Raw genomic sequence first — 16,021 nt, forward strand, 5'->3', positions numbered from 1 at the left:
TGCCTGTATGGGTTTATGTGAACCATGTGAAAGCAGGAACCACAGAGACCAGAAGAGGACACTGGAGTTCCAGGAACTGGGGTTCCAGGCGAGTGTGAATCATTGTGTAAGGTGGGAACAGAACCTGGATCCTCTGAAAGGGAAACCAAAGTCAGTGCTCTTAGCCTCTGCGTCATCTCCTCGACTCCTGTTTCTAGGGATTCCTCTTTCCTTGTCAATGAATGATAGGCACTTGGTGGCTCAGGTGTCCCTCGCCCTGCCTTCCAGGTCATCTTGAAATGGGTTATAACCAGCATCAGTCCCCTTGAGACTTAGTCCCTCCTGTGGCTCCATCTCCCCCGAGGATCCTTTCAGGATCCTCAGAGGCCATCCACATTCGCCTGGCGGCAGGCGAGGGAGAGATGGTGTGGCTTTGGGTGTCTGGAAGCTTCACTGCCTTTTCCAGCCTCAAAGCCGACACCGCATCCCTCTGCACTCAGCTGGTAGAAGCCATGAGAGCCGTGGTTAGAAGAGAACGGACTCCAGCTTTGCCTTGGATGTGGAAGAGCAGACTGTGGAAGAGTGCGTGAGGTTGGCCGTGCCGAGCCGTCTCTGGAGAAAGACGCCATCTAGCACAAGGCCTCTCTACCCTGGCAAGCCGGAGCTTTAATGTTTCCAGCCAGAGCTTTTCGGATTGTTTTCAGTGCAGTTTCTTCAGTGGTTGCTCTCTGGCTGTGTGGAGTTTCACCCTGTGCTCACACAGACTGGCACTCAGCCATGTGCAATGTGTTGGTTACGTGGGGCTCTTGCTCCTTTCTGGCATTTTATCTAGAAATTTCCAGATGACCTGGTTTCCCTAAACTTCAGTTTCTTGTTTCTCAGACTCAGCAAGGCCTCTGGTGTGTTTGCATTTTCCTCTCTGGCGCTGTTACGTGAGAATCATTTCCACAGCTGTATGCTCACTTCAGCTGGCTCCTTCCCTTGGCTCACAGGTCTGTGCTGCCTCTTGTCCAATGTTTGGAAATCTCTGCCCTGTTTCCTCGACTCGCTTTCCCAGCTGTTTATAGGAGAGTGAGTGCTGCATTCATTATTCCTTTGTTGATAGAAGCAGAACTGGAATCTCGGAGGTACCCCAGAAGAATTTGCTGAACTGGATTTGGTCTGTGAGAAAGAAACATACGTTCATTGCAGAATGACCAAGTGTTTGGCCTGAAGTTTGGAAGATGGCATTACCATTAACTAAGACTAGATCAGCTTTTTATTGAAATTAATTAATGCTTTTTTTGAGATATGGTTTTTGTGTATTATAGCTTTGGGTGCCCTACAACTTACTTTGTAGACTAGGCTGGCCTCGAACTCACAGAGATCTGCCTGCCTCTGCCTCCCAATGCTGGGATTAAAGGTGTGTGCCACCATGCCTGTCTTTTTATTTATTTTTAATTTCTTTGTAGATCAGCCTTATGGGAGTTTAAGCATGTTAAATTTGAGAGGCCTGTTACACCCAGGTGGGCATGCTAACATTGCTGTTGGATACATAAGCCAGGAGTTTAGGTTAGAAGTCAGGTTACAAACACAAAATTCAAGAGTTGTCTGGGCATAGATGGTGCATAGAGCCCAGCCTAGTTACCATCACTAGGGGAGTAAGGCTAAGCAGAAGAGAGATGCTAAAGAAATCTCAGACTGTGTCACCCCCATCCGACCACTCTATCTGTGCGATCCGCCTACTCTGGCGCTGACCTCTGCTGGCCTGACATTTTCCATGGCCATCTGGATCTAGGCTGACTCAGAAATTTCTTTAACCAGTGAGCGGACAGCCACAGAATCTTCTGGAACCACTTAAGTTTCACCTGGCTCCAGCAGATGGGCTCTTCTGCCAGAACACAGGATGGGAATAAGATAAATGACCTATAACTTCTAGAGTGAGCTGCACCTTGGCCAGAACCCCTTGGCAGTCCATGGCGTTGCTCATGCTGGGGACTCAGAAGAGGAAAGACCAGACTGATTGCCCTGGGCCAGATGAGTCATGTTTTTTGATTCAGATACTATCCCTGGCAATGTTACTCTGTGGCTGCCCCCTGTTATTTCTCAAAAGATCAAGTGTACATTCCAGACACCCCCAGTTTTCCTATGGAAATTAGTGATTTGACCGTAACTGCTATTAGCGCATTTAAAAATTACACGCATGAGCCAGGCATGGTGGTGCACGCCTTTAATCCCAGCACTTGGGAGACAGGGACTGGCAGATTTCTGAGTTCCAGGCCAGCCTGGTCTACCAAGTGAGTTTCAGGATAACCAGGGCTGTTACAAGAAAACCTGTTTCAAAAACAAACAAACAAAATCTTGCTTGTGTATTTTTTGTGTGTTTGCGTTGGGAGTGGTGGTGCAGAGACCATGGCACACATGGAGGTCAGAGGATCCATTGCTTCTTTCCTTCACTGTACGAACCCTGGGGTTTGAACGCAGATCTTCAGCGTTGGTGGTAAGCACCCTTACCCACTGAACTATCTCGCCAGTCTTATTAGCATTGTTCAGTCACGTTCAAGAACTGTTACACAAATATTCCTCACGAAAGTGTTAATAAAAGTTAAAATATAGGGCTGGAGAGATGACTCAGCGGTTAAGAGCACCCGACTACTCTTCCAGAGGTCCTGAGTTCAATTCCCAGCAACCACATGGTGGCTCACAACCATCTGTAAAGAGATCCGATGCCCTCTTCTGGTGTATCTGAAGACAGCTACAGTGTACTTATATATAATAAAATCAATAAATCTTTAAAAAAAATTAAAATATAGTTTGAAAATGGAAAATACAGTTTCCACTGCAGGAAGAAGTGGATGGGTTTAAGCTTTTGGGAACACAGGGGAAAACTCACAAAGGTTGACTCTGGAGAGCGAGGGGGTGGGAGGCTCAGATCTTACAGAGTGGAGGGTGGAGTCTGCTATAGACTGAAGATGCATGGAGCAGAGATGTGGCACTTTCTGTCACCAAGGATCCCATCTGGCCAGAGGTGAGGTTTTCACCAAGAGCCTGTTTGCCTGGTGCAGGCAGGAAGCAGGCAATTTGCTTCATCTGAGGAGGTGAAGTGTTAAATCAAGGGTCTGGGTTCTTCTGGGGAGGCACAGAGGACAGTGGGAAAGGGGAGCTTTACTGTCTCCACTAGCCCTTCAGCCCACGCTCCAATCAATCCCCTGCCATGGGACCCAGGGAAAGCCACCGAGCTTTGCCATTAGGTAGATTCCCATGTATCCAGTTCACACATGCCATTCACCCCTGCAGGCTTGTCAGAAGTGGTCCTTTCTAGCCCACAGGAGGCTTTTACAGAGGGAGGATGCTCCTTGCTCCATACTCTGCCTATTGCTTAGGGGTGCCTAGGAATGGCAGGGGCTGGGACACCAAGCAAGGTCACCGTTAAGGTCAAGTGAAGACAAAGCCTCCTTCTTTGATGCTTCCATTTCCCTCGATAACCCAGGGCCCATACTGTCCTGGAAGCAAGTCTCACTTTGCTCTGGCCCTTGGCTTCTATGAAACCCAAGGCTGTGATCTAGCTATCCATTTCCCTCAGATCCTAGCTTTTTATCCAAAGAGGACACCCAGGGCCACCAAGTACATCCATACATGTGACATTCCTAAGCTGGCAGCTGGCCCCATGTTGGTGTACTCCTGCTGCCCAAGGGAGTGACATTGGAACTCTGTAAATAGAAGGCTTTGGGGGAACGCACTATTTCCAAATGGACATACCAGACACACAAAGGCCCACAGGGGCTTTCCAGAGCTGGAACTGCTAGTAAGCTAGTTTATTTAATCAAATCCTATAATACTTCCTTTCAGTAATGCTTGGAGGAGCTGGAGGTGTAGCACGGTGGCGTGTGCAAGGCTCTGGATCTTTCAATTGATTCAGAGAACTTCAAATAATCGTTGGGGAATTATGTGCACTTTGGAGGAGGTGGGGAGGTGCTGAATGAACCTCGGTGACATGGTACATTTGCCAACTCCATGTCAACAGCAAGGCCAGAGGCTTGAGTCTTCTTCATCAAGGATTACCTGGTATGCACTCACTGCTAGAGGAAAGGGCTGCCCCTGTCACCTTTAAAAGGCTTTAAAAGTAAGTAACACTGTTGACAGGAGTGGGAAAAGGCTCAGCCTGTAACATTTTAATCTTAATCCATGTCTTGGTACAAACCTGGGAAGGGTCAGGCAGAAGACGGCTGAACAACAGACAAGAGGATGCCACATTCTGTATGACCCTGTAAATTGGAAGCCAGCACCTGAAGTACACAGGAGGCATGGACTTGCTGGAACCAATGTTACATTAGTCATTGATAGTGTTTGGCACCCATGTGACAATGGTAACAAATCTGACTGGTACCAGAAGTAGCCTGGGGAAAGATGTCATCGTGAGAGCAAGACAGTCTAACCAATGTTTTGCATGTCAGTCTTCTGGATGGGGTAAAGTGGGTGCTCACACAGCCAGGGGATATGCTCTGCACTTTACTCTGCTCACTGTCAAGCTCACAACAGAACTAGAGAGCAGAACAGAACCAGCTCTGCAGGGCTGCTCTTGTTTCCTCGAAAAGGTGGGTACATTTGCAGTAGGGGAGCAGAGCTGGAGGCCAACTGAGGAAAGGGAGAGTGTGTGCTGTGTGAGCAGCCTGGGGCTTCTGGCTGTCTTGATATAAATCTGTGGTTTACAGCCCTTTTCAGCTGTGGGCAGCAGATAATTTTTAGTGACCACCTGTTGTAGATGGCAGTCTCAGAGACACATAAGAGGGGTACTGACACAGCATTGTGCCTATCATGTGGGCCACAACTCCGTTCTTCTTGCCCTATAAAAGAATAATGGCTGAAGGTATTTAGAGTTGCTATTATGCACCAGGCAACGTCTTAAAAAAAAAAACAAACCACGTTTAAGAACCATATAAACCAACTTTACAGACAGGAAATTGTCCAGAGGCAAATAATGAAAACATGTAGAATAGAAGCATTTGTTAGCTTTCTGTTGTGGCAAAATACTTTGGGTAAATCATCTTTCACAAGAGAAAAGGTTTGAGTCAGTTTCAGCTTCACCCAGGGTCACCTGGCCTACTTCCCGACCAGTGGTTGGAAAGACCTGGGATCTGAATGTCCCCTTCAAGGCATGATCCCCACTCACCTAGCTTCTTCCCACTAGGGCTGCCCTTTGAAGGTTTTATCATCTCAACAGTACCACAGGCCAGCCTTGATCAAGGTCTACCAGGGGATATTTCAGATCCAAGAACTACTGATGAACAGGAGGGGACTAAATTCTAAATCTTTATAGGGAAATGATTGGTCCTTGACACAAACAGGTTCACTCAAGGGGTTTGGCAATCTGATCTTTGTTTCTCTCAAGTGTTGCCTTGAGGTCATGAAGCACCACCGATACAGTAACTTCCTGTGATAACTGACAACCTATGTGTCACCTTGGACTCAGGTGAAATGGAAAGCTTGCCAATCAGGGGCATTTTGCAATGCACCACTGCTATTCCTAAGCCTACAAAATGGCTTAAGTACAAATCTGTGTCAAGACAGAAAAGGACCTGTGGTAGGTTAGGGGAAATCAAAGAGAAATGGAGTAAGTGGAACATTCCTGTGTCCTTGAATCCTTTCCTGGTATAGCAGGGAAGGGGGTTGAGCTTTTGAAGCCACACAAGCCCTTAGGAATACAGCACTTCTCGGTTGTGTTGATGATTGCTGTAAGTACTCTAAAAACGCTAACCTTTAAACCACGTATATGTATAGAGAAGGCATACATGTATACATTTTTTCTTGTGCACATGCATCTGTGTGTATAGAAGTACAAGGCTGACATCAAGACTCTTCCTCGGTCATTCTCTTCCATATTCTTTGAGAACCTAGGACTCTCTCTTCCTAGAGCTGAAAATACGGAGAGTCTTCCACACCCAGTTGGCATGTGCCACACCCAGCAATTTTGTGAGTTCTGGGGATCTGAACTCTGGTCCTTATGCTTGAAGCACTTAATTCACTTAATGCAGAGTCCTCTTCCCAGCCAGGTAATTTTTTTTTTAAAAAAGTCTGAGTTTCGGGTTGGGGATTTAGCTCAGTGGTAGAGCGCTTGCCTAGCAAGCTCAAGGCCCTGGGTTCGGTCCCCAGCTCTGAAGTAAAAAAAAAAAAAAAAAAAAAAAAATACACAAAAACAAAAAAGTCTGAGTTTATCCACAGCATTCTTTAGTAATAATCCCATACACACTCTAGCTTGCACTCAAATATAGGCCCACATAAAAACAAGCTTTAGACAACAAAATGGCTAAAGCCCTAGTGAAGCATTAAATTCACTTCAAGTTCAAACAAACGTGTCCCGCTTGCCTTTAACTTTTAACCAATTTCTAAAGGACCAGCACACAAAGATTTTTTCCATTATGTCTAGACTTTGCAAGACGACTGGTTGATCTGTAATCTGGCACGGGTTCCCATGGAGCCTTGTGAACCACAGTAAGATGACTGAGCAGTAGCAAGTGCCTGCACTGAGCCTTTCTGAGGACTGCCAGTTTAACCCTAGCTTCCTAAGACACTATCCGAGGTTCCCTTCCTACATTCTCTGTGAGATGTTTTCACTGCCTGGTTATGGGAGACTACTTACATGCGACTTCTGTAAGAATATGGCCATAGGGGTTGGGGATTTAGCTCAGTGGTAGAGCGCTTGCCTAGCAAGCGCAAGGCCCTGGGTTCAGTCCCCAGCTCCGAAAAAATTGAAAAAAGAAAAGAAAAAAAAAAAAAAGAATATGGCCATAGGCTAAAATGTTTGTAAAAAAATATAAAATATGTGTGGGAAAGGAATATGTGTATCAAGGAGAGCATGTGATGGTGGGCCCCATAATACACACCAGTAAATATGCTTCCTATCCACAATGTACTCAAGTGTTAGTGCAGGTTATTTTTTTTTGTTTGTTTGTTTTTGAAACAGGGTTTCTCTGTGCAGCCCTGGCTGTCCTAGAACTTACTTTGTAAATCAGACCAGCCTCCTGCATGCTGGGATTAAAGATGTGTGCCACTACTGCCCAGTTTAGTGCAGTTTTAATAAGGGGTAGGGAAGAGGTTGCTGGCTGATCCCTTAACACAAAGGCAGCTACACATTGAGAGACATTTTAAGAGACTTATTCAACTACAACAAAGGCTTTGAAAGAGCCAAAAGAAACTAGTATTTGCATAGCCACACTGCTTGAAATGTATCCAAACAGAAAAGTTTGGGATCAAAGTGCTTGTTTCCACAAAGAACTACCTTTTACCTACTCTCCTTTACCAAGTGTTAGACACTGTTCTATAGCTGTGAAGACTCAATGAAGCATTTAACTGGGAGGTGCAGGGGGCCTGCTTAGTTTCAGGCTTAGCCAGTTATCGTGGAAGGAAGCATGGCAGCATACATCGGCAGAAGCCATGCAAGCAAGTCTCCTGGAGAGGGCCTACAGTTTTGTGTGGCTGAGATGGGTGAACTGAAGGGCTGCTTCTTGGTGCTGATGTGCGTTCTCGTGCTTGTCATCGCTGTAGTCCTCATTTTTCTGACATGTAATTGGGCAAAGAAAGACCTTTCCTGCCTACAGTCTGTTATGATTGATTCCCGGACATTAGCCCACACCATAGGGTAGACTCCCTGCTGAGTCAACATGAAGATGTACTTTCATGAATTAATGTTTAGATGATCCAATGATTTTATAGAATTCTGGACTTGGTTCAAATAAATTTAGGAAGTTAAAAGATAGAAAAGTCTTAGGAGATGGTTTTAGTTGTTTTGCCAAAGATATATACGAGCACAATGAGCTCTCACACACTAAATAAAAGCACATAAATTGTACTATGAAGAAAAATAGTCTTGGAATAAATTAATGATCAAGGACAAACTTTCATTTATTATAGGTCAGGCCCAAGGATGAGGCCATGGGTGTACACTGTGATAAAGTAAGGTCATGTAAACTATTGCTTCGGACTTAGGAACTCGGAATGAAACACTGCTTTGAACAATGTCCTGTTGTAACTCCCTCATGGAACACTTTATCTATGAGGCACTTTTTTTTAACATAGGTAACTTTTATCTGAGAAGCTATATAAAGGCTGAGAAAAAATGAAGTCTGACTGTTGGGGCTGTGCTCCATCCACCATATGTGTGTGTACATATACATGATGCAGGCATATGTGTACATATAGATGCGTACACTTGTGAAATTGATGGAACTGGTGGTTAGGCCTGCCGAGTGTGTATGCAGGACTTCTCTTTTCTTTTGTTTCTTGTCTGCTTTCTTAAGAGTTCAGTCTCCCAGGCACTCTGGCTGACCCAAGTAGTTAAGTTTCTTTTTCTAATCTCCTGATGCTATCTGCAGGAATTAATTACCAGAAGCTATCAGCTTTTAGTCTAGCCATTTTCTTTCTTTTTTTTTTTTTTTTTGGTTCTTTTTTTCGGAGCTGGGGACCGAACCCAGGGCCTTGCGCTTCCTAGGTAAGTGCTCTACCACTGAGCTAAATTCCCAACCCATTTTCTAGCCATTTTCTTATTCCACCTCAGTTTACCTGAATGTCAAAGCCAGTCTTTGATAAAACATGGAGCTGGAACAGTAGCTCAGAGCTACATCCTGATCCATAGGCCAAGGGGTGGGGGTGGGGAGTAGAGGAGAAAGACTGGGCCTAGCATGGGCTTTTGAATCCTCAAAGCTCATCCCCAGTAACACGCTTCCTCCAGAAAGGTCACACCTCCTCATTTTTATAATCTTTTCAGACATTTCTACTTCCAGGTGACCAGTCATTCAAATGAGACGATGGGGTCATTCTTTTCCAAGCAGAACGCCAAGTAACCCAAACCATCTTAAACATTCAAGGTTTGATGAAATAAAACATTTATTAGAACCTCTTTCTTAGATTATACCTTTGGAAACAAACACATTTTATTCTACAAGCAAGCAGAAGGGACTCAGATGATTACTTCCTTTTGTGTGGATTGCTTTCAGGTCACTGTAAAAAGCTTAGGAAAGGACACTATCAGACAAGGTAAAAGGCTTATTATTCAGGGTCAGCTGAAAATCACACAGCAGGGATAATCACTACTTCGTTACACATAACCTTGGACACCCATCTGTGGACTACTTTTCAAGCACAGCCTGGAGTTCCTGACAGCCGCTCACCCCAGCTTCACCTGGCAGTGCCTCCAGACACAGACACAAGTCATCTGCTTTACTGACCACCACTACCTGCTCTCAGAGCAACAGATATGCAACATTATTGGCAGTTCTGCGTTATTAAAAATTTCTTCCCACTGCCTACTGCTCAAAACGCTAACATTACTGCAGACATCCAGCACTCAGTGAAAGCCACTCTCTGTGTGTGTGTGTGTGTGTGTGTGTGTGTGTGTGTGTGTGTGTATGTGGTCTGACTAATCTGACTTCCTTTAATTTTTTTTTGAATAAAATTACCGAAAACCAATGCTTATTACTTAATCTCAGTTTGGTTTGTTTTATAAGCTTAATTTACAATCTCAAAGGACTTAAAGTTTTTAATAAAAGATTTAAAAATCATAATAGAAATAAAGTTTAACCAGTCCCCAGAGATTTGAATGGAACAAACTCTGTCCTAATTGTAAGGGAATGAATGCCTTTCTCAAACATAGTTTCTTCCTCTCCAGGAGTCTGCAAAGGGAGGCATGATGCTCATTTCATGAGGACCCACATGTAGCATTTAAGGCAGAGGCTGCAGAATTTCAAATACTATTTAGAGTCAGCTGTCACACTCTGTGCACTGTCTAGATAAAGTGCTGTGTTTATTTTTTGCTTACCAATATACTAGAGGGCCAGTGCCTTTTGAAAAAAAGAAAAAAAAAAAAAACAAAAAAACCCAGGTTCTAGATTTTCAGTTTTGTAGTATCGTCTTTTATAAAAAACACTAGTAAGAAATTACTTTATCTTAAAAATCTAATGGCATTTTAAAAAAGTCACAGACCTAGAAAACTGAGAATTACACTTAAATGTAGACTCTGGTTTTAGTGTATACTGATTTTATAAAGGATCCCTCTCAAGAAAGTGCCTCCCCCACACATGAGTGATGCTGGTTTGTAATAGAAATCTGGTAAAAAAAATATGGGACCTCCCCAGCTTTCATGGAAACAAATCCAGCTCTCTGTTGTTTTCTCCTATGTTCTCCAAAGACATGACATTGATCACCGCATTTAAAATAATCACGACCTCAACTCAAAATACGGTCCATGAAAACAGTATGAATGTACTCCATGAATATCACATCTTCATACAGTTTGAGAAACACACACACAAAAGTATAGTGAACAAATTATGTATTTCAAATAAGCTCACGATTGCTTAAGGCATCTACCTTCTGCAAAGGATGACTTCAGACTGGCCTCACAGATGGGCCCTATGCTGGGCTAGTGGACACTCTCCATAGCCATAGAAGCATGCCTGGCTTTCTGCATCCATGAGCTGGATGTGGTTATCACAGACTGCAGAGGACAAGCCGCCCCGTGAACTGGATACAGCACTCACCCAGGCTGCTGTGTCTATACACAGTGGGGTTTGACTAGGTCTGCCAAAGAGTATTAGAACTTTTTTCCAAAATCAAAACATGACCATTTTCTTAAAGACCAGATTTTAAAGGTTTTTAAAAAAATCTTTGTAGACCCAAGTTCATCAAACTTTGAGATTAGAATTTATAACTCAGTTGAATGTTCAGGACTACAGAAGTCATCTTGAGTCTTTCTGCGAAAATATGTGCATATCTTCCTCATGGAGTTGGGGGTAATGGTGACCTAGAAGAAAACCAAGAGTTAGAGACACCCCAAGTTAAAGTTCCAAGTCCTCACAGCAAGTGTCTAGGTCCTAACTGCCTTTCTCTTGAGCAAATCAAAATCAGCCCCTCAATCAATATAAGATGTAAAACCACCAAAACCAAAACAAAAAACAGAACAAAACCCAAAACTTAAATAGACACGTGAGGGACAAAGGGACACTGATGACAAATTTTTGGCTAGGAGCACAGAAGAACACTCCTACTAATGTCATTTTCTGTAGCAAATAGCTGAAAATATATCCCTATTCCCTGTCCCAGAAGCACAGGCCAGGTTAAGGACATTAAATGGGCAGGACACTTGCACATTAGGACTAAAGACGCCTCGCTTCTGCCTCTAAGTATGGATTGGGTTCCTCTCCATCCTCCTCTCAACTCAGAGCAGAGCCGTGTGAGCCCAGGACTTCACCCTGAGGGACAGCAGTAGCTCTCTGCTGCCCTGCTGGCGCTTTGCAGGAATCACCCAATGCTCAGCCGCTTCTGTCTGTACCAGGCTTAGGCTTTACAAAGCTCACCTATTTCTGCCACAATAATTAAATGTCATGTCAGTCAATGAACAGTGAACCTTAGAAATAAGTGTTCAGAATATTGCTCTATGCAAGACAACCATAGACTTGAGGGAAAGCTAACAAATCAAAATAAATTAAAAACCCAAGGATTCTGTAATTTAATTGCTTCGAAATATGTAACTTTCATTTTGAACATAAAATGCAACTACAAGCTGAAAATCTACTTATGGATGTTGGCAAGTCTCCCAAGAATAAAATTTACTTAAAAAAAAAAAAAAAGCAAAGCCATGCTGTCTACCAGGAGAGATATTTTTGAATTCCACTATGGATGGTGAAAGGAAGGTTTTAGTGAGTCAAGTAGTAAGACTGAGGAACATGAGCAGGTAAAGGGATTAATGGACTAATGGCTGTCGAATAATTCAGCACAAAGCTATTAATCTGAGTCCAGACAATCTTGAGAACTGCATTTGGTCCCCTTCAAATAGGACATGCATCCTCCCACACTGCAGGCTTACCGGGCCTGGTGACGTCTTTCTACTCTGTCTCCTGGAACTGGGTGTCTGGGATGATGGACTTCTTGGGGATGAATTCTCCGCCTTGTGTTTGGCTGCCATGGCCAACAACCAGTTCTTATTCTCTGGGGAGCTATTCTCTTTGCCCACCATTTCAGATCCTTCTCCACAAGGTCCCAAAGGAAGAGGCAGTGGTCCACAGCCTTCAGAAGCAAAAGGACTGACAGGAGAAGGGGGCTCTGAGATGCTCGTGCCAGTACCTTCCGTCTTGCTTGATTTGGTAGGACCCGCAGAATCTTGGCTAAGGACTTCCTGGGTGCCGGAAAGGCAGCACAGATCCAAATGAAGACTCTCCACTTGGCCGTCAAGCTCAGTGACACAGTTGCAACTCTTCACACACTTTTGTTTCACACTCTCCAGACAGCTCGAGTCGAGACGCCTCTTCACTCTATTTCTAGATTCAGAGCAAGCATCTGCTTGTGATGACTTCTGGCTCACAGGAATAAGGGCTTTTCTCGGAGATGAGATCTTTGTCTCAGAAGCAGGTGGAGTGACAGGTGGTGATGAGGAAGGTGTTCGGGTCACCCAGTTTCTAAGTGACATCTTGAAAGATGAGGGTGGCTTGGGAGACACAGAAGAGCTGGAACCTCTTCTGCTGACTGGAGAACGGGTCGTGACCGGAGTGGTTTTGACTGAGAAGGTGGAGGTATTTGAGGGAAGGGGGAGGTCTCCCGCACAGCTTGGAGTACGAGCTGATGAAGGAGAGGAAGCAGATGGGCTGCACTGGGACCTGGGGGCTTTGGCAGGGGTGCTCAGGCTATTTGGTGCCGATACTGAAAATGAAGAAGAGCATGGAAATCAGAGAGCAAATGATATCCAAGTCTGGATTTTTCATCAAGGGACACATCTAACGTCATCTAAGGGTTGGCTTGCCGGTAAATAGATAGCTAAGATCATTCCATTTCTACCATACCCTCCTAGCACTTTTCCTCCCCATGTCTAACTGCCAGCTTCCTAAGCCCCCGATGTAAAAATATACATTTTACAGTTGTCCCTTTTATCCTATGAATTTGGGAACAAACGTGACATTCTGACATATACATACATTGTAGAGTGATTAAATAGAGCTGACATACTCTATCACCTCCTGAGGAACACTTATCAATGTATTCCCAGCAGTTTTCAAGTGTATCACTATTGCTAATTGTAGTGACCATGCCAGCTTTCCCATGTTTCTGCTTGTATGCACACAAAACTTTATATCCTTTAGATAATTTCCCCCACTTGTTGATCTGCCCTTCTCATAAGCACCTGGTCATCACCATTCTATTCTGGATTTCTTTTTTTTCTTAAAGACAGGGTTTTACACGTAGCCCTGGCTGTCCTGCTCAAAGTCAAGATATTCACCTCCCTCAGCTCCCAAGTGCTGGGACTAAAGGTATGCACCACCACACACTCAGTTCTCCTTTAAAAAAAGGGGGGGGGGGGCGGCTTATGGGTGTTTTGCTTGCATATGTTTGTGAACCCTATGCATGCCTGGTACCCTTAGAGGCTAGAAAAAGGTGTCAGATCCCCTGGAAGCAGAGTTGTTAGGCAACAAGTGGGTGCCTGAATTTGAACCCAGGTCCTTTGGTAGAGCAGCCAGTGCTCTTAACCACCGGGCAATCTTTCCAGCCCTATGTTATTTTTTTAAGACAGGGTCTCGGGTTGAACAAATGGTTCAGTGGTTAAGAGTGCTTGTTGCTTTTCTCAGAGGGCCTGAGTTTTTCCCCAATATGCATGTTGGACCCACATCTGGCCACTTACTACAGCTCCTACACTAGGAAATCTGACACTTCTGGTCTGCACAGGCAACTGCATGTAGGTGACATATACTCACATACATAGATAAAAATGAATCTTAAAGACAAAACAGTTTCTCATATCTTTATGACAGAAGTATGGAGAAGGAGGAAGAAGAGGATGAGGAGATGATGTCTTCTTCCTAACTCTAGTCTTTATTTTAGGCTGAGGCCAAGGGATCATGAGTTAAAGGCCAATTAGGGTTACATAGTAAAACCCTGTTTTAAAAAAATCTGATCCCTCCCTCCAATCTAAAACTTCCTCACTAAGCAGTGTCTTACTGTTTATAAACAACTGTCTTTATTTTCTTGTGACCACACTTAGCATATGCTGATTCTGCATCTTGGACATTATGCATAGCCTGCAGTGACTATGTGAATGCAGGTGTTTCTTCTACGCACTGAGAACTTCCTCTGGCTATGTACCCAAAAGTGGGATTGCTGGATCATATGGAAGCTCTATTTTTAATTTTTTAAAAAGAAATTGCTGTCCCATTTTCCCAAAGCAGTAGAAATAACTTATAGGAGCACTGATAGTGTACCTCCTCACCACATTTGTTACCCTGTATGTTAGTTCGCTTTGGGACAGGGTTTTACCATATTCCCAGACTGACCTTAAATTAAGGATTTCCTTAACCTTCTGGATCACAGGAGTTCAACACCATGCCTTTTAACAGCTGAGGCGGGCCTGTGTCGTTGTGGACGGAATTTATATCTTCCTTCGACTAGTGGCATGTAACATTTTTTAACATGCCTTTTGAAATGTCTTCTGACAAATGTTTACTAGTAGCATTTTGCTCATTTGAAATTTTCTAGGCTAAAAACATTTTAACATGAGATCCTGTCTCTTTTACTCTCACATGAATGCAGGGTCCCACCGACATTTCTGGCAGTACACTAAGAAACAGGTGCAGTAACCGTAAACATGTAGCATGGTGCACTGTAACAGGAGTGCAGGTTGTTAGTGCTATCTTAGTTCTACATTACGTGGCACTGTTCTTGTGAACATCTGAAGGCCTCAGGTTCTCCAACACAAACTCACAGACCTAACACTTGGCACAATCACTCAGTACTTGCCTTGGGCTGACCCACACAATTTATCTTGTCACATCTGTGAAGGGAAACCTCTTATCCTCACAAGGAGTGATATAATGAGGTTATCAGCTTTCCGGCTTACTTTACAAATGGCTACTCATTTTCACAAGTCAAAGAATGCCAAAGAACACTCAGAATTCAGCCCCTGCTCTTTGGAAAGCAAATCAAGCTTGTTGGACAGGTCTGTGTCCTAATTCCACACACAATAAGTATTTCCTGAGAATCCTTACATATTTTATGCTTCTGCCCACATAAACTCAAACAGCTAATCCTGTATTTTTCACTTACTTTTGAGCTTTCCAAATTAAGTAACAAGAAAAAAAAAAACAAAACACCGAAACACTGATACATTCTCAGTCACAGTCTTTCTGATAATTACTAAATTTCATTTACATGAAAGGTAAACCTAATGGACTGATAGAAAATGTAATTTAGGCTGAAGAGATGGCGGGGGTGGGGAGATGAAGGTGGTGGTTCAGAGCACTGGCTGACTTTGTAGCGTACCTAGGTTCAGTTCCTAGTATTCATGTCTGTTAACTCCAGTCCTAGAGGGTCCAACTCCCCTCCTCTTCTGGCCTCTTCATATATACACGCAGGCAAAATACTCATTAAAAAAAGAAAACCAAAACAAACAGAAACAAAACAAAAAACAAAACCCCAAAACAACAAAAATCAAAACAAAACCCCCCATAAAAGTATTTTTAAAAAGAAAAAGTAATAAATCACTCAGCAAAAATAAAGTTTTACAAGTGTTAAAATAATCTTTCCTCACTATTTTATTAGTATTGTCTTGAATCAAAGTTTTTTTTTAAATTATTAACTTTTTAAACATTTATTGTGTTTGTGTGTGTGTGTGTGTGCATGCGTGCATGCTAGAGGGTATTTTGTGGGAACTGGTCTCTTCCTTACCATGTGCATAAAAAAGTCAGGTTGTCAGGCTTGGTTAGTGCCAGTAAGGCATCTTGATAGCTCAAGACAAGAATTTGATACTTTCCCTTTAATTTTTGTCCTTAAGCAAGTGCTTAGGCTTGTCTAAAGTGAATTTGTTCTTCAGTAAAGTCATAGGTGGAAACATCACTGTCCTAAGCTGCTAGGAAAAGGATGTTGGCTCCAGGATTTGAACACAGACACTATGGCTATGGCAAGAAGCAGGAAGTTGTCATTGGCTGTACTGCTCAGTTCAGGTTGATAACCACCTCCTCCATTTAAACAGCCCATGTATGTATTGTATAGGAAGTCCTGAAAGACTACATGTCTAGCAACATACCGAATT

General features: G+C 43.5%; 1 protein-coding gene across 7 annotated transcripts in view; it reads right to left on the reverse strand.

Annotated features, from left to right (window-relative positions):
• Positions 1-8,820: 8,820 nt before the first annotated feature.
• Positions 8,821-16,021, reverse strand: part of Dtl (denticleless E3 ubiquitin protein ligase adapter) — a 39,023-nt gene continuing 31,822 nt past the window's right edge. For all 7 annotated transcript variants that reach the window (XM_087581069.1, NM_001427431.1, XM_087581070.1 and 4 more), the window contains 2 exons: positions 11,816-12,645; positions 8,821-10,753 (listed from right to left, as the gene is read on the reverse strand). In XM_087581069.1, coding sequence (XP_087437195.1) covers positions 10,655-10,753; positions 11,816-12,645 — 929 coding nt within the window. In that variant the 3' untranslated portion in view covers positions 8,821-10,654. The remainder of the gene's footprint in view (positions 10,754-11,815; positions 12,646-16,021) is intronic.

The sequence above is a fragment of the Rattus norvegicus genome, chromosome 13 (assembly GCF_021556685.1).
Source record: "Rattus norvegicus strain SHRSP/BbbUtx chromosome 13, alternate assembly SHRSP_T2T, whole genome shotgun sequence".
NCBI classification, from domain to species: domain Eukaryota; kingdom Metazoa; phylum Chordata; class Mammalia; order Rodentia; family Muridae; genus Rattus; species Rattus norvegicus.